This window comes from Microtus pennsylvanicus, chromosome 4 (genome assembly GCF_037038515.1).
Source record: "Microtus pennsylvanicus isolate mMicPen1 chromosome 4, mMicPen1.hap1, whole genome shotgun sequence".
Lineage (NCBI taxonomy): Eukaryota > Metazoa > Chordata > Mammalia > Rodentia > Cricetidae > Microtus > Microtus pennsylvanicus.
In genome coordinates, this window is record NC_134582.1 from 78,557,722 (window position 1) to 78,575,580 (window position 17,859).

The 17,859-nt window shown below is 53.8% G+C and overlaps 1 protein-coding gene across 6 annotated transcripts; it reads left to right on the forward strand.

Moving 5' to 3' along the window:
* The first annotated feature begins 923 nt into the window (after nt 1–923).
* Nucleotides 924–16,876, forward strand: Pdlim7 (PDZ and LIM domain 7). Of its 6 annotated transcripts, XM_075969511.1 has the most exons (14): nt 924–1,051; nt 1,983–2,089; nt 5,321–5,472; nt 5,597–5,627; nt 6,083–6,201; nt 6,565–6,585; nt 6,838–6,974; nt 7,095–7,131; nt 8,094–8,155; nt 8,302–8,536; nt 9,509–9,689; nt 16,051–16,171; nt 16,258–16,373; nt 16,542–16,876. In XM_075969511.1, the coding sequence occupies exons 2-14, from the start codon at nt 1,994–1,996 to the stop codon at nt 16,626–16,628; spliced, it is 1,395 nt and encodes a 464-aa protein (XP_075825626.1). In that variant the 5' UTR covers nt 924–1,051; nt 1,983–1,993; the 3' UTR covers nt 16,629–16,876. The 6 variants fall into 6 exon arrangements, with proteins under 6 accessions (XP_075825626.1, XP_075825628.1, XP_075825629.1 ...); XM_075969513.1 differs by lacking the exon at nt 6,565–6,585; XM_075969514.1 differs by lacking the exon at nt 6,083–6,201 and having other exon boundaries at nt 6,565–6,581.
* The last annotated feature ends 983 nt before the right edge of the window (nt 16,877–17,859 follow it).

A 17,859-nucleotide genomic window follows, 5' to 3' on the forward strand; every position in this document is an offset into this window, starting at 1 on the left:
GATTTCTTCAAAGGTGACTACTCCTGGGAGGGAGTTTGAGTAGTCAGGACCATGACGGAGAAAGGGGATGTAACGGTGGTCCTGGGAGGAGCAAAGGGAGGTCAAACACTCAGCAGAACTCAGCTTTCCCTTCTGCTTTGGCTAACGCCAAGAGTAAAGTAGGGGCTCTGAGAACACCCCATGGCAGCCCCTTCCACCCCAACCCCATAGGAGGGATTGTGAACTCCGGTGGGGGTATAAAGGGGATATAATCCATGCCGATAGTGGTGGAAGTCGCAGGACTGTGGACTACTGGTTCTGTCTGGATGAACTCTCACTGCCAGGCCCCAAGTGGAGCAAGGGGCCCTCTCCAACTCTGTTGTTGGAACAACAGACTGTCGGCTCTTACTATTTACTTACTCACTTCTTTATTGGCTTCCAGATTGTCCTGCGAGCCTCACTTTGGTTGATTGGTTTTGGGGATTGAACCAAGGGCCTCCAACAAGTTAAGCAGGCGCTCTCCTACTGAGCTACATCCCTAACCCCCGGAAAGCTAACTTGAAACTACCCTGTCTCGCTCCATTCCCTGGAATTTAGGCAGTCCGAAATCTCTGACGGTGCCGTCCATATTGACCTCTACATTATCCCTGACAGAAGGGTGTTTTGAGGCCATTTTCCTCCACAAAGGGAGAATAAGGAGAGAGACCACTAAAACCTGGGTGTTTTAAAAGGCTGCTTTTTCTTCTCTTTCGCCAGTGGGAGGCGCAAGAGGATTGGGTGAAAGCCTGGAACAGGGCGCAGGCTGGGCGGCGGTCGGACTTGAGAGAGTAAGTGCCCGGGTAAATGCCCAATCTCTCCTTGCCTCTCCCGGAGACTCAGGGTTTATAGACTGGGTCCTCCCACCGACCCCGGGATGTCCACTCGCGTGGCCTGAGGAGGGCGTGGCCTAGGACTCCGCCCCCTTCCGCGGGCTCAAATTGCGTGGCGTCCGTGGAGGCGGGGTCAGAGCACAACGGCGGATTCCAGCGCGGCTTCGGGAGGCTGCGGAGCAGCGGCCCATCTGGGCACTCAGGTACTGGCGGCCGCGAGGGGACTTCGTGGGCTGCAGCCTGTAGGGTCCTGTGGCCTTCCGAGGTGCTGGTGAGGGCGTGGGCGTTCGTGGCCTGTGCCAGATTCCCTCGGTTAGCTTCGGCCGCAGCCTCCGCCCCCGCCTTCCTGCGGCGAAGTGGGGCTGATTGGCGCCTGCGCCACCGTATGCGGTGGGGACGCGGCCAAGCGCCGGGCTGGGGCGGGAGACGAGGGGAAACAGAGTCACGTTGGAAAGGGAGGGAGCTTCGTGCGTAGGTGGCACTACTTTCTCTGGCTTCCAGAAAGAATCCCGTCCCTGGCCACGCGTTAGGGACTTGGCCCCGTCACTCTCCACATAGTCAGCACCCCTCTTCTTCCCCCCTTGCTGTGTCCAGGGGTCCCGCCCTGGCTGCCTGCAGCCTCGACCTGTCCCAAAATGGCTAGAACCCACTCCAGCGGTCTCCTTCCCACCCCTCCCCCTCACATCCCAAGCCCCTAAAGTGCTCCCTCCACGGGCTCTGTACAGTGTCAGCTTACAAGCCTTATATAGTCCGAGCAGGCTTCAGCGGCCTGCTGGGACCCGGGGAAGGAGGGGGAGTTGGCCCCTGACTCACCCTGCCGCCCTCCTGAGATTCCAGGTTAGCTTGGGCCAAGCAGTGCCAATTAGCCCCACAGCCCACCCCTGGAGGAGAAAAGAAGTCGAGCTTGATGAGGACTTTCCTCACCCTCCCGGTAGCAGGGGGCAGGGTGGAGAACTTGCCTGTTGCCTGTGAGGTCTGCCTGCCAGGAGCCCCGCCAAACCCGACTAGATACCTGCCTCCCAGTGCCTGTGTGTGCTGAGCGGCCGCCTGTGCTTTCTGGTACCTGGGCAACGCTAGTGATGAGATCTGGACCTGCCTGCCAGTTTGCAGTGTTGACCTCCCCTTTCCTCACAGGAACAGACACCATGGATTCCTTCAAGGTAGTGCTGGAGGGACCAGCACCTTGGGGCTTCCGGCTGCAAGGGGGCAAGGACTTCAATGTGCCCCTCTCCATCTCTCGGGTGAGCCTAGACTGAGGAACGTACTCCCCAAGGGTTCTTGGGTGCTCATGTTTCCAGGAAATGGTAATGGCAGGAGCATGCTGGGGCCAACGGGACAGGAGTATCCTAGTCCAAATAGACACTTATTCCAGGGAGTACCAACTAGGTAGCTAGTAGAAGAGGAGCCCCCGCCCCCAGCATTCCTGCTTTGACTTGGTACTCGGTGCTATCCCACCAAGCCCCCTTGGCGATCTGTGAGTGCCAAGGAGAAACCGATTCTGCAGTATGGGATCCCGGCTGATGTCTCCAAGAAGTGTCTTAGCTTGAAGAGCAGCGTGTGGAGCCAGGTGCTAAGCAGCACCTAGCTTTAATGTCACTGCTACCCAAGGATAGCAGTGGTCATCCTGCTTTGCAAAGGGACAGAACTTGAAGGGACGGAGGAGCTCACTCAGCAAGTCCCTGGCAGAGCAAGGATATGAATTAAGGCACAAAACGGCTTTTCCATTCTGTAAATTTAAGGAAGAGGATCTCTTCCCAAGCTGAGCAAGGACCCGAGTCTCAGTCTGTTGGTTCTAGTCAGGCTATAGTGACCTTTGACCCTAAGCAAAGGTGTAGTGAGGCTGGCCTCTTGGATTCTTGTTCCCATTCCTCTGTCTGATGGGGGGGTGGGGCTGGAGCTGACTCCTCCCTGTGGCAGGGGGATTGCCTTATAAGCCCAAGAATGCAGCCCCAGCTGGGATGGCCAACAGTGGCTAGTTAACAGAACCCAAAAGGGTTGGCCTAGGTCTAGGCCCCTGAGTCCCATTGGTGGGCCCCTCACCTGATCCATCCATCAGTCATTTGTGTCAGTAGGACTTAAAGCAAACTTTGTGCCAGAGCGGGTGAGGCAGCACACCAACTTGGTATCTCTGACTGACCTAGAGGGTCAAAAAGGGGGCAGGGACTTCCTGCTCTGATATCCGCCTGCCTAGGAAGGCCCACCCAGCCATGGAGTAGGCAGGCAGCTGTTGGCAGGAAACCCAGGGCAAGCCCAGCCCAGAAGGGCCTGAGAATTTCCCAGCACTGTTCAGCCTGAGAGGGATGTCAAAGCTGCATCTCTGTGGGAGTCAGACATGGTGGCCAGGGCAGGCAGGCGTTCAGACTGCATTCTCCCCAGGATTCTTCAGGGTAGGCAGGCATACAGGCTGTCTTCTTCCCAGGACCCTTCCCTGGGGCTGTCTTGGAATCCGCCCCAACCAGCAGGGTGACTAAGAGCAATGGACCCTTCCCCCACACATACATCCTATATCTTCTTCCTCCCCTCTGGGAAAGTGCTGGCCAGTGTGGTGTAGGTTTTGGTTTCTTCGTCGGTAATGATGGCCTCTGAGATGTTGCCTGTTGGGGGCACTCTGGTCCCTGGGCTCCTTTGTCAGCAGCCTTAACGTGTGGGTGGGGCCACCAGCTGAGCCCTGCCCTGGAATGGGGCCCTGATGGGTGGGGTGGGCTTTTCTAAATTGGGCCAGCCAGCTCGCTATCCCTCCCCTGACCCCAGAGTAGAGGGAGGTAGGAGGGGCTAGGGCTGGCTGTGGGCCCAGGCCTGGAAAATGAGGTAATGTCTGGGATTTGGGGGTTGGGTTGCTCAGTGGAGCTCCCAGGCTGACTCACCCCCATCTGTAACACTGTCCAGTCCCCTGCTTTCTCCCTCCTAATCTCACTAGCCACCTTTCCCAAAGGGCCGCCCCATGCTGCCTTCTCCCACTCTGCCTGCTGTCTGACCCCTCAAATGCTTCCTCCTGCCCCCTCACTCCTCCACTCCTTTAGGGGCCAATTGCTCCTCCTCAGAAGACCTCCCTACCTCGGTCTCACCCCGCACCTCTCAGGAAGCAGCCTGTATAGGAAGGAGTGGCTAAACCAGGTTTCCATCTCTTGGTGAGGTGACTCACCGTGACCACGCGCAAGTCACTTCCCCTTTGGGGTGTCACTTCCCTGTCCCCATTATAAGGCACTGATGGGAGTGAAATAAAGGTGAGAGGGGCATGAAGACCCCAAATTAGCTAAGGCATGAAGGAGTCTCTTTTCAGACAATGTCTGGAATTGAACTGCCAGTCCTGCTTAGTGTGCCCGAGTGTTGGCATTGTATGTGTACAGTGCTAGGCTTGGTACCTAAAGTCTTTTTTTTTTTAATTTCTTAAAAAAATTATTTATTTTGAGACTGGGTCTCTTTATAGTCTTGGCTGTTGTGGAATTCAGTATGTAGACCAGACAGGCCTCTGCTTCCTGAGTGCTGGGATTAAAGGAGTGTGTCACCACCGCCCAGCTCCCCAGAGTCTTTTGCGACCTCCTGCACAGCCTAGCTGCCCTGTTCTGGTGGAGATCCAAACCCTGGCTGCAGCTCTTGCTGGCTGCATGACTTGAGTTCAGGTGTTGGTGGTGTTCTGTCTTTTCTGAGTGTGAGCAGGGTGTGTCCCCAGACTCCTCTGCAAGCACGCTGGGAGATGCGGTGTCAATCCTAGGTGTTCTGGGAGTTGCTATTCTTACCGGTTGTTAGCAGGTAAAGAAAGGGCTGTGACTCACCCTCTCTCTCTTCTGCTCATCTCCCCTTCAGGCACAGAATAGAGCTGTCAAGTCCAGCTCCCCCTTCTGTCCTAGCGTCTGCAGTCTCTGAGTCAGAGACTGTCCTTAGCATCCCCAGAACCTCTCTGCCTTCCCTCTGCTTCAGTACACACTGCATCAGCTCACCTGAGGAGCCTGCTGGGCCTCTGAGAGCCTGCACCCCACTTTTCCTACTACCCGTCAAGTGTAAACTCGGCCTGCCAGTTTACTTGCCAGATGGCCGAGTGGCCCTTGATTTCAGACCCCTGGATGACTATCATGTCTCCGGTTCTTTTGGCTTTGAGTTGGGAATTTTCTAGTTTGGGTGGCAAATGAGGGAATGTAGTAGGCCTGGTGGAATGGTGGTCACCAGCACTGGCTGACAAAACAAAACAAACAAAACAAAGAAAAGAGTATGCAGCAATGAGAGCAAGAGTACATGTATGAAGGCATTCAGTCCCTGGGGAAGGAGCCTCCAGAGCAGACCAACAGAGACCTCAAAGGCTGAGGTCCTAGCTTGCAAGTGTGTCCTTTAGCCTGAAGGTAGCTGTCTGCCAGCTGTGTCTGGACTGTGGGGGCGGGGTGTCACAGAGGAGAACAGACAATCAAGCCATGGAATGGCCAGTTGTGCAGCTTGGGTGTGCGTGTGCCCATGGGCCTCTGACCTTTCCTCCCCCCCAGCTCACTCCTGGGGGCAAAGCTGCACAGGCTGGCGTGGCCGTGGGAGACTGGGTGCTGAGCATCGATGGCGAGAACGCAGGGAACCTCACGCACATTGAGGCCCAGAACAAGATCCGTGCCTGTGGGGAGCGCCTCAGCCTGGGTCTTAGCAGGTACGGGTGTGTGTGTGTGTGTGTGTGTGTGTGTGTGTGTGTAGTTGGGGATGAGCCAGGATGAAGGGGTGAGGGCATCTCTGGTCTGGCTCACCTGCCGTCATTCCTTTCTCTTCTTCTCCAGAGCCCAGCCTGTTCAGAGCAAACCACAGAAGGTAGGTTGTGCGGGCAATATCTAGGCTGAGAAAGGGAGGGGCTTGAACTAAAGGGCTGGCCTGCCCTCCCTGACCCAGCCTTGGTACCCTCTTCCTGGCTAAGGGCAGAGGACAGATGCCAGTATAGGCAATATGTGGGAAAGAGTATAGGCAAAGAGTGGAGCTAGGAGCTGCCGCACGGTCTGGGCGCACACGTGCCTGCCTGTCTGTCTGCCTGCTTCTTCCCACGAGCCTGTGCTGTGTGTGCCTGCCCATCCTTGGTCTCCCTTGGCACAGAGTGGGTTGAGTTCATCACTTCCAAATGGGCTCCTTGAAATCGTAGTTACCCCTCCACCCTTAGCCTTTGGCCAGATGTGTAAATGGAGCTGGACCTGTCACTGTCCTTGGTGGTGGTGACTCTGCTCCCACCTCAGCCCCCACTCCCACCCACCCTGCCTGGCTCTGTCTCTGCCCAGGCCCTGACCCCTCCCGCCGACCCCCCGAGGTATACTTTTGCACCAAGCGCCTCCCTCAACAAGACGGCCCGGCCCTTTGGGGCACCCCCACCTACTGACAGCACCCCGCAGCAGAATGGGTATGTCAGCCCCGCCCACTCGCCCACTCACTCCTGTCTGTGGTCCACACTGTCTAGCCCTGTCACAAGCACACACAAGCTGCCCGCTACTGCTCAGTCTGTGCTGTACCCAAGCCCCTTAACCGTGTGGCAGCAGTCCCTGGCGGCTGGATAGGGCTGTGGGCATAGAGCCCCACCTAAGGCTGTTGCTCTTGCACAGGCTCCGCCCTCCTGGGCAGTCTGGGGTTGGGATGTGGTATTGGGCTGGCCGAGTCTCAGACACTCATGGCCACCTTGCCTCCCTCTCCACTGCTCTGATCTCCCCCACCTTTCTTCTCCCGTATCTGTCCCTTTATTTGTCTATCTGTCTTATTTCCTTCACAGGTGCAGACCCCTGACAAGTCAGTGAGCCCCCTCTTCCTCTCACTTTTTTCCTTCCTTTCAGCACCTTGGGTGGTAGCCCCTCCCTGCCCTGGCTACCCTCCTCCTACCTCTCCTTTCCCTACCTACCCACCTATCCAGCAGGGCCCTTTGCCCCACCCCCTCACCCTTCCCCTCTCTCACCTGTCACCATAACCCATGCACATCAGATCCTGGGAGGGGCTGCCCCTGGTGCTCACCCAGAACCAGAGGTTCTGAGCCACACCCTTCCCACAGACAGTTGCTCAGACAGCTGGTCCCCGATGCCAGCAAGCAGCGGCTGATGGAGGATACCGAAGACTGGCGGCCACGGCCGGGGACAGGCCAGTCCCGCTCCTTCCGCATCCTTGCCCACCTCACGGGCACAGAGTTCAGTAAGTGCTGGCCCAGGTCAGGGCAGACTCTCTGGGCCTTAGCCTAGGCCTGACTTTGCCAGGACTCGAGGCTGGGTGACCGTTGTTTCTCTTGATCAATGCCTGCCTCTATCCTCTCAGTGCAAGACCCGGATGAGGAATACATGAAGAAGTCAAGGTAAAAGCGTGGGCACTAGCCCCTCTCCCTAACCTCCCACTCTTCCATTCCAGCCACTTGCCCGCATCTGTTCCCGGCCCTCCCCTGCCAGGGCTCTCTTCTCTCCCTTCCGCCTTTCCTTCCCTCCATCCTCCCTGCCTCCCTTCCATCTCTCCTTCCTTTTACTTCCTCCTCCTCCTTTCTCTCTCTCTCTCTCTCTGCCCCTCAGGGAAAAGTATGTCCTGGAGCTACAGAGCCCACGCTATACGCGCCTCCGGGACTGGCACCACCAGCGCTCTGCCCACGTGCTCAACGTGCAGTCGTAGCCTGGCCATTGCCAGCCTGCTGCCCTCTGCTGTCCTTTCTCTGCTACTCCCTCCCAGGGCACCCCATTGGTGCCCCAAGCTTTGCCTACCGCTTTCATGTTCCTGACCTGAACCTCCTGGCCTGGTCCTGGCAAGCCCGCCTGGCACAGGGCCTGGCTTCGTCTGACACTGCCTTCCCTCTTGGCCCTGTGGTACTACTGTCTGCCAGGTCTGCACTGCCTTGAGCATGAAAATAAACGTTCTCAGCCCTGCTTCCTTTGCCTCTGTCTTCTGTCTTGTTGGGTCTGGTTATGTTTTGCATACGGGATGTTAAGTGGTTTAGACTTGGCGTGGGTCCTATGGTCTGCTTCTCGGTGGGAGGAAGTACCTAACAAAGATGATGGTACCTTACCATGGTTCTCCTGTATGAGAGGAGACTCAAAGGCTGCCATAGGAGCAGAAGCCCCTGCCCTGCTTCCACGCTCTACACAGCAGACCTACTCTAACCTACTTGGGGGAAGCACCCCTTCCTACCTGTACCCTGGAGGGACCCAGAATCCATTCCAGGATCTCTCATGCCCTCATGCTTTACCCATGGGGCCAGCACAACTGAAGTTAGGGGGTGGGACCATGCCCAGAGCCTCGGCCAGGCAGGGCCTTGAATGGCAGATCTTGCAGCCAGGTGCCCAGGACAGAAGCCCCAGCCCCAGCCTCAACTATACCCCAGGAACCCTGGCCTGGTAAGAAAGTGGGCTTGGGTCTGAAGAAGGGTGGGTAGCCTCCACGATCATAGGGGTGGTGGGCTTTTGTAGGTGACCCTGGGCTCTACCCTCTGCACTTTGGGCTCCCTGAGTACCCCTCTGGATCTACTTTCCTTGGCTGTCAGGCCCCACCACCCCCAGCCCTACCAGCCGCCCACCCTGGGCTGTGGACCCTGCATTTGCCGAGCGCTATGCCCCAGACAAAACTAGCACAGTGTTGACCCGGCATAGCCAGCCAGCCACACCCACGCCTCTGCAGAACCGCACCTCCATAGTGCAGGCCGCAGCTGGAGGGGGCGCAGGAGGGGGCAGCAATAATGGCAAGACTCCCATCTGCCACCAGTGCCACAAGATCATCCGGTGAGTGGTCCCCCCCCAACCCTGGCTTTCCTGCCCCGCAGCCTGATCCTGGCTCGCTTTATCCACCTGCCATACCTCGGCTGCTACTCTGAGAGAATTAAGAATTTGGTTGAAGCAGGGTGGGATCTAGCGTAGAACCTCAGATCTTTTTAAATTTATTTTTCTTTTCGTATGGGTGTGTAGCCCATGTGTGTATCTGTGTACCACTTGTATGTCTGGTGCCCACAGAAACCTTTAGAAAAGGACGTTGAATTTCCCTGGAAAACTGGATGGAGTTATAGAAGGCTATGAGCCTTCATGTGGGTGCTGGGACACAAAGCTGGGTCCTGTGGAAGAGCAGCAAGTGCTTTTAACTGCCAAGCCATCCCTGCAGCCCCCAATCCTCAGGTTCTTAATCCTACACTTCCTACCACACGCACACCAGTCTGGAGCAGGGAGGTGCCAGCGGCACTCTGAAGCTGTGCCTCTCACTTTGCCACACTCTGGATAAAGAAGGCCTCCCTGTCTGCCGCTTCCCCCTCACGCTTGGGCTAAGTTGCTGCTCTCAGAACCAATAGGCCACAGGTACCTCCCTCTATGCACTGCGTCACACAGTCCTTCAGAGCCAGATTCTAGAACCTTCCTAGTTGGCCCTGGTGGGCTGCTCTTGTCTCCCATCAGCCCTTAGTCAAAGGATATGTAAAATATCCCCTCCATTTCTCTAGGGCTTCCAGGCCCCTGCTCAGGCAAAATGGAATAGGCAAGCAGGATGGTGTTCACCAGGGTCTGTTGAAGGTTCATCTTCGCAGTGGACAGTAGTCCCCCAGGAGTGTCTTGGTAGTCTCAAGCTCCCTCCCAAACCAGGGCACCAAAACAGCTTCCATCGTCAAGAGAGGTTGCCCTTACGTTTGGTTCCTCTTCTGTATGGAGAGACCAGGCCTGTCTTCCTCCTGGAGTGTCTACCTCATTTGCATTCATGCCCTCTCCTTGCAGGGGCCGCTACCTGGTAGCGCTGGGCCACGCATACCACCCTGAAGAATTTGTGTGCAGCCAGTGTGGAAAGGTTCTGGAAGAGGGTGGCTTCTTCGAGGAGAAGGGGGCTATCTTTTGCCCCTCCTGCTATGATGTGCGCTACGCACCTAGCTGTGCCAAATGCAAGAAGAAGATCACTGGAGTGAGTGGGGCTGGAGGAAGGCGGTGGGCAGGAGGGCGGTGGGCAGGAGGGCAGGTGGGCAGGAGGGTGGTGGGCAGGAGGGCAGTGGGCAGGAGGGTGGTGGGCAGGAGGGCAGGTGGGCAGGAGGGCGGTGGGCAGGAGGGTGGTGGGCAGGAGGGCAGTGGGCAGGAGGGCAGGTGGGTAGGAGGGCGGTAGGCAGGTGGGCAGGCAAGAAAGTAAACATTGAGCCTGTCAGCGTTGTTCAGTGTGGGACTCTCAGCATGAACCTCCAGGATCCTAACCACCTGACAGCCGAGACTATAGTTCAGTGGTGGAGACTCGCATAGCATGTCCAAGGCCCTGGTTCCATTCTGTGTACAAACAGCCTCATCAGGCATGGTGACATTTGCTTCTAATCCCAGCAATTGGAAAGCAGAGGCAAGAGGATTATGGGTAACAGGTCAGTTTGGGTTACATGGTGAGACTCTGCCTGGAGAAAACAAAAAGCATTCTAGCAATGGCTTTAGTTTATACCAGTCTGGATCCATTTTTTGTTTGTTTGAAATGGGGTTTCTCTTTGTAACAGCCCTAGCTGTCCTGGAACTTGCTCGGTAGAGCAGACTGGCCTCAAACTCCTAGATCTGCTTGCCTTTGCCTCCCGAGTGCTAGGATTAAAGGTTTGCATCACCACCACCCAACTAGCCAGGATAGTCTTAAAAGACCAACCTTTTTTTTTTTTTTTTAATTTTGGTGTATTTATTTTATGGGCGTTGAGTGCTTTGCCAGTATATATGTGTGTGCATCACATTCACGCCTGGTGCTCTCCGGGCAGAAAGACAGTGTCCCCTGAAATTGGAATTACAAGTGGTTGTGACCTACCATGTGAGTGCTGGAAAACCAAACCAGGGTTCTCTACAAGAGCAACAAGTGCTCTTAACCACTGAACCACCTCTCCAACCTGAAAGAGTAGAAGAAAAAAAAGTAGAAGAGAACTGGAGAGATGGCTAAGAGGTTAAAAGCACTACCTGCTCTTCCAGAGGTCCTGAGGTCAATTTCCAGCAACCCCATGGTGGCTCACAGCCATCTATAATGAGATCTGATTCCTTCTTCTGGTGTGCAGTCACAACACTGTATACATACTAAATAAATAAGTCCTTAAAAAAAAGAGCCAAGTGGTGGTGGCGCACACCTTTAATCCCAGCACTCAGGAGGCAGAGACAGTGGCTCTCTGTGAGTTCAAGGCCAGACTGTCTACAAAGGGAGTTCCAGGACAGCCAGGGCTGTAAGATGCTAACTTCAGGCACAGCCAAACACCATGGTCTCCCGAGTTTGCCTGTTTTTACTTTTTTTTAAAAAAATATTTATTTATTTATTTATTTATTATGCATACAATATTCTGTCTGTGTGCAGGCCTGAAGAGGGCACCAGACCTCATTACAGATGGTTGTCAGCCACCATGTGGTTGCTGGGAATTGAACTCGGGACCTTTGGAAGAGCAGGCAATGCTCTTAACCGCTGAGCCATCTCTCCAGCTCCCTGTTTTTACTTTTGTTGGCTTGATTCATTCCCGGCATGCTCTTCTCTGGAGAAGGTTTCATTTCCCCAGTTTAGCTCCGCAGTAGAGACACCACCTCAGTCCTACTGGTACCTGGAGGTTCTGATGCTGCCTCTCATTGGCTTAGCTTGAGTCACGTCAATTTCTCCTAGTCTTGATTGCCTGGGGCTGGAGTCTGCCTACCCCTGTAGCTGTCAGGTGAATCTCCATCTTGTCAAAATGGACAGGTGGCTTGGAGCTCCATCTGAACCATGGTGACTGAGGGATGGGTAGTGCCCTGAAATACATCAGGCTGATGTTACCCTAAGAAGGGAAATGGTCGAGACAGCTGCTGCTCCAACTGGGACTGCATTTGGCTGCAGTAACAGAAAAGACCATTGCACTGCTAGAAATAGGGTTATATATTTCAGTCAAAAGAATTCCTGGGCTAGAGTGATGCTCAGGGGTGCCTGGTATTATATAATGCTTGTTAGGTGACTTCTGAGGCCCAGGCGGGAGAGACAAGGCAAATACCGTTCTTCTAGTGGGGTAGGGTGTGCTAGGATCAAGCCTACGCCTTGCATGTAAGGTTTTGCAGTTGAACCCAAAAAATACAAACTGACTTCCGTTATTGGCTAGAAATACTATCTGTCCCCCTTGACTACATGGGAAGTAGGAAACCCAGTGTGCTTGTCACATTAGCTGGCCATGGGGGGAGGGATGTTGGTCCCGGCCAGACCCCATAGGTACTGGTGCTCAATTCTACATAAAGTAGCATCACTCTCATGTGACCGATGCACGTCCTCCTCTATACTTCAGCCCATCTCTAGATCGCTTATAATCCCTGATAAAACATAAATGTAATATAGAAAGTTGTTACACTGTATTGTTTAAGGAATAATGACAAGAACAAGAAGTAGCATCTATACTCAGGAGGCAGAAACAGGTGGATCTGTTTGTGAGGCCAGCCTGGTCTATAGAATGAGTTCAGGGCAGCCAGGATTGTTACACAGAGAAACCTTGTCTTCAAAACAAAGAAACAAAACAAAAAGTTGGTGTCTGCATCTGTCCAGTTCAGGCTTCCCAAGTATTGTTGATTCATTGTTAATCAAAGCCCCAAGCCTTTAATCCCAGCACTCGGGAGGCAGAGGTAGGCGGATCTCTGTGAGTTCGAGACCAGCCTGGTCTACAGAGCTAGTTCCAGGACAGGCTCCAAAGCCACAGAGAAACCCTGTCTCGAAAAAAAAAAAAAAAAGCCCCAGACTGGACCTGAGGACTCTGAGGGCCACTTGTGCTTTTGCCCTCCAGTCTGGGTTGCAGCTGCCAGCAGAAGTGAAGGGAGTGTTCAAAGCCACGAACAGCCAGCCCAGTGTCTACTGCTCCTAATGTACCACGCTGAGACTGGAAGATAGCATGCCAGTACTTGAAACATTTGATGCAAACCCTGTTTGTCCCTCAAAGGCTAAACAAAAGAGCATAATCCAACCAGGTTTTCTCTGCACAAGCCTGGCTACCATCAAAACATGACTTGAGACTTCATTGATATGTGTAGCAAGAATGTAAACCTGGCAGGCAGGTCTAGCCTGTGACCCAAGGGGAGCCCACTCCCAGGTGCTCTCATTGGGGAAGTGTGGGGACTGTAGGTGTCCTGGGCTCAAGGCGGGGAACAGAACAGGTACGGGTGACAACCTGAGTGGGTTTCTATTCTGCACTATAGAGACTGAGACCTGGAAAGGGATAAGAATATGAAGTTGAGAGTTGGGCGGTGGTGGCGCACATCTTTAATCCCAGCACTTGGGAGGCAGAGGCGGGTGGATCTCTGTGAGGCCAGTCTGGTCTATAAGAGCTAGTTCCATAGTTCCAGGACATGCTCCAAAGCTACAGGGAAACCGTGTCTTGAGAAAACAAACAGAAAATGTGATGTTGAGCCCAGAGCCACTCCAGTGTCAGATTTTCTGCCAGTTTGGGCTTCTCTGCTTTCTGTTTCCTCCTCTCTGGATACAGAGGCAAGGCTGCTGGGTGTGGCCAAAGAGTTCCCAGTGTGACACTCAGAATAGTGAGGAATAGAGAACTCTTAGGAGCTTCACCCAGAGGTGGCCTGGGACTGAATGGTAGGTAGATTGAGGCTACTTCATTTTGTTGTCCAGCCATTCTCAGCATGGACTCGTAGTCCAGGATGCCTCTTGAGCCTTGGCCAAGGTGTCCACATTCCAGCTAGCCCCAGATCAGAAAAGGAAGAAGAGACGGGAGGCACCCATCTTTAAAGGGTGCTGCTGTCAGTTAGCCCTTCTGCTGCCAACCTGTTAATCAGAACCCAGTCAGTGACCACACCGAGCTGCAAGGGAGGCTGGGAAACACAGCCTTTATTTTGGGTGGCCACATACCTTGCAAAGGAGTTTCATCAGTTGCCTGAAAGGAAGGAACTTACCCTACCAGGGATAAAAGTGTGACCTCATCCGTCTTCCGGGTGTTCCAGTAAGGGCCCTAAATCCTCCTTGCTCCTGACTCCACACCCACATGCAGGAGTCGGAGAGCAGCACAAACCTCAGATGATGTCAGCATTGTCAGAGTAGGGGGTCTACTGCTGGACACCTGGCACGATCTAGGGATAGCCTGACGGCTCTGTTCTTGTCAGTCACGGACTTCACTGCTCGCGTTCATGCGGCGGCCCTCCAGGCTCTCCGTCTTCTCAGAGAGCTCCAGTCCCTCTCCTGCAGAACCTTGGCATCCTAGATCCTCTTAGCACCGCCTTCTTCCTCAGCCTGGATTTAGCTGTCACTTCCTCATGAACCTCTTCATCTTCCTCTTATTTTTCTTTTTAATGGCATGTGCACCCGTGAATGAATGCAAGTGCCCTTAGAAACCAAGGGAGCGTGTCAGATGCCCTGAACCTGGAGTTACAGCTGGCCTAAAATGGGTGCTGGGAACCAAACTTGGGCCCCTTTAAGGCAGTACATCCATTTCTCCAACCCCAGGAATACCTTTTAATTAATTAATTTGTTTATTTACTTATTTGTTGAGACGGGGTTTCTCTGTGTAGCCCTGGCTATCCTAGAACTCATTCTGTAGACCAGGCTGGCCTCAAACTCCGAGATCCACCTGTATCTGCCTCCTCAGTGCTAGGATTGAAAGGGGTGCACCATCACTGCTCTCCCCACCAATACCTTCTCTTCCCATCAGACCGCCCTCCGCAGTGACATCACTGTCCCGTGTCCTTTGTCCTGTCCTGCACCCCTTGCTGTGGACTCTGAGTCAATAGCAGAACTGTTTGATTTAAGGACTGTGCCCCATGGTGGAAGGTGGTCAGTAAACACTTGTGAAGGCCAGCACACGTGGGAATTCCCTCAGAGAAGGCCACAAGCAGAAGGACAGTTTGTGTCGCAGGTGTCATTTGAGAGGGGGAGGGATAAGTGGAGGGGGGAGTGAAGGAGGTCTGATGAGCTTCAGAAAGCTTTGGGGGGGACCAGGGCAGTAAGGTGCCAGACACAGAGATGACTAGGCTGTGTAGTTTTGTATAGTACAGATGTACTGTCATCTCAGAGCTAAGATGTCCCCCAGAATTATGTTTGGCATGGCCACGCTTGTATTTCTGAGTCCGTGAGCATCATTTACAGATCTGGGCTAGGTATAGTTCAGTGGTAGAGTAGCCTAGCACACGAGAGGCACCAAGAAAAACCTGTCAGAACCACTGTTTGAATCAGTCCAGGTAATCCCCGAGTGACCCAAACTCCACTTGGACCCATCTGGCTCATAAGAACCTGGGGTCCCTGGCTGCAAACCTGGGGTCATTTTCTAAACAGTCCAACAAGACTAGGTTCAGGTACTTAGTTCCCAAGATAGGTAGCCATGTTTTACAAGAGGATAAAGCTCTTGCCGAGTGCCCCTCCACAGCCTCTGGCTGAGGTGAACGTAACAGTTCCAGGATGACCAGTCTGTCCCTAGGGAGAGCTCATCCTCTGGGGCCAAGTTCACTGAGGACCCACAGTGGGTTAGGCACTGTTGGAATAGATCCATTCACAGAGTGGGTCTTCCTCGTCTAAGAAGGATGGGGGAAGAGGGAGGGTGTCAGTGAAGTAAATGTTCCAGGATAAGAGAGGGAGAGGCCCTGCCAGTGTGGTGTAGGAGAGGTGACTTGGAGTGGTCACTGGTGTCAGAGTGGGCTCTGTGGGGAGAATGATTTCTACACAGAAAGTCAGAGTTGGGGAGACTTCAGGTGGAGAGGACCTGTGTGGGTAGAAGGATAGCTGGGATGTAGCCCCAACATGGTGTGCTTGGCGTGTGAGTGAGGGGAGGGAACAGGACAGGCCTGACTGCTGGATCCTGCGCAGGGCTTGGCTTTTCTTAAAGACAGGACCTTCATAAGCTGTGTAGGCCATTTGAACTCTGTACCCAGCAGGCCTTTGAATTGTCACCAGGCTGGGTGTGTCTCAAAGGTGGACCCTTCGGTACTCACTGATGTGGGGTATGAGAGAAAAGGGGAATTTCGAGTCAGACGTGGTGGCACACACTTGAAAACCCACCCTCAGAAGGTAGAGAAGAGCTTCAGGAGTTCAAAGCTCGCCAGGGTTACATGAGACAACTTAAAAAATAAAACAGAGGAGGTGGATTTTGGCCTGAACAGATGGAAGGCTTGACTGTGGGAGGAGCAGGTTTAGGATGGAAAGTCTGGAGCTGTTTGAGACATGCAAGTCTGAGGAGACCTAATACATGCGGACTTGGAGAGTTGGCAGTAGCTCTGGGAGCTGTACATATGTAAATGTAATATTTCACGCAGTGTGAGGGCCCATGCCAGCTTTCCTGTGTTCTGGGGGCTGGGCTGAACCTGACAGCGACTGTGGCCTCTTCCAGGAGATCATGCATGCTCTGAAGATGACCTGGCACGTGCATTGCTTCACCTGCGCTGCCTGCAAGACACCTATTCGCAACAGAGCCTTTTACATGGAGGAAGGGGCGCCCTACTGCGAGCGAGGTATCCGGTGGCCTAGGAAGTCGAGGAGGGCCTGGGTTGGGGGGCTGTGTGACTATAGACCCTCTTTTCCATGACCCCATTACCAGACTATGAGAAGATGTTTGGCACAAAATGTCGAGGCTGTGACTTCAAGATTGATGCTGGAGACCGCTTCCTGGAAGCTCTGGGCTTCAGTTGGCATGACACATGCTTTGTTTGTGCAGTAAGCACACCCTTCCCCCCCAACATGTGTGTGTGTGTGTGTGTGTGTGTGTGTGTGTGTGTGTGTGTGTGCCTCACCACCCCACACCCATCTCCTGCCTACCTGAGGGATGAAAGGGCCTCTCCCACTCCCACCTGCCGAGTATGACTGGACCTTCATTGTCCCCAGATCTGTCAAATCAACCTGGAAGGAAAGACCTTCTACTCCAAGAAGGACAAGCCCCTTTGCAAGAGCCATGCCTTCTCCCACGTCTGAGTGCCTTCCACATACTGTTACCGCCCTACCCTGCCTGAGGGGTGAGAAATCGAGAGTGATCACCCTCAACATTTCTGTGTAGGGCTGGCAGTGGTTGTCCCAGCCCCAACTCCTGGCCGGATCCTGGGGTTCCCTGAATCCTGTTTCACCTTCTTCACAATCCCCTTACTTCACTTCCATCACCGTCACTCACTGGTGCTGGCCATACTAGGCCCGGTTCCAGTGCCACAATAAACCTGTATCTAGCTGTCTGCCTCCCCCTTTGCATCTGAAACAGTAAGACTTCAAGCAGAAGGGTGGGGGTTAAGACGGTTTTTGGAGCCGAGCCTCGTGTGAATGTCGAAGCTGCATGGTCACTGGGAAGAAGGTGCAGTGTAGACCCCATGTGCTGGGCCCAGTGCCCACAGCTGGGAAGGAAGCCACTGGTTAGGCCTGCCTTGGAGGCTAGGGTATAGCTGGGGGTGGGCGTGCAGATGTGAGACATGGCCCGCAGTGACTACCAGGTGAGCCTGCGTGTCATCTGCTGGAGAGGGGAGCCAGAGTGCCAGGCTCAAGCCCTAGATGGGAGTCTGAAGTGTCCGAGGAGGTTCCAGGGAAAGGCAGTGTTGGAAACGGGACCCCATGACAAGCCGGAGGGATCCAGTATGTACCAGAAGCTACCTACCCGTCATATGATTATCCCACCCACCTTGCCAGGTGCCTGCAATTCTTTTTTTTTTTTAACTTTATTTTATATGCATTGGTGTTTTGCCTGCAGGTATGTCTGTGTGAGGGTGTTAGATCCTCTAGAACTGGAGCTACAGACAGCTATGAATTGCCACGTGGTTGCTGGGAATTGAACCCAGGTCCTCTGGAAGAGCGGCCAGTGCTCTTTAACCACTGAGCCATCTCTAGTATACAATTTTTTTTTTAAGGCAGGGTTTCTCTGTGTGACCCAGAACTCACACTGTAGACCAGGCTGGTCTCAAACTCAGATTCTATTGCCTCTGCCTGTTGAGTGCTGAGATTAAAGGTGTGCACCACCACTGCCCAGCTTTTTTTTTCCTTTTAAGAGTTTTTTTTATGTATGAACATCTGCTTGTATGCATGCATGCATGTATGTCTGCATCTTGCATGCCTAGTGACCCTGGAGGCTAGAAGAGGTCATCAGATTCTCTGGAACTGGAGTTTAGATTTTTAGCTTCCATTCGGTGCTGGGACCCAGACCTCAGTCCTCTGAATGATTCCTGAG

What these genes read in the sequence shown, in the direction of transcription:
- Pdlim7 (XM_075969511.1), top strand. Translation starts at nt 1,994, where the DNA reads ATGGATTCCTTCAAGGTAGTGCTGGAGGGACCAGCACCTTGGGGCTTC. An exon ending in CCTCACGGGCACAGAGTTCA is followed by an intron (nt 6,975 to 7,094) that starts GTAAGTGCTGGC and finishes CTATCCTCTCAG; the next exon opens with TGCAAGACCCGGATGAGGAA. An exon ending in ACACATGCTTTGTTTGTGCA is followed by an intron (nt 16,374 to 16,541) that starts GTAAGCACACCC and finishes CATTGTCCCCAG; the next exon opens with ATCTGTCAAATCAACCTGGA.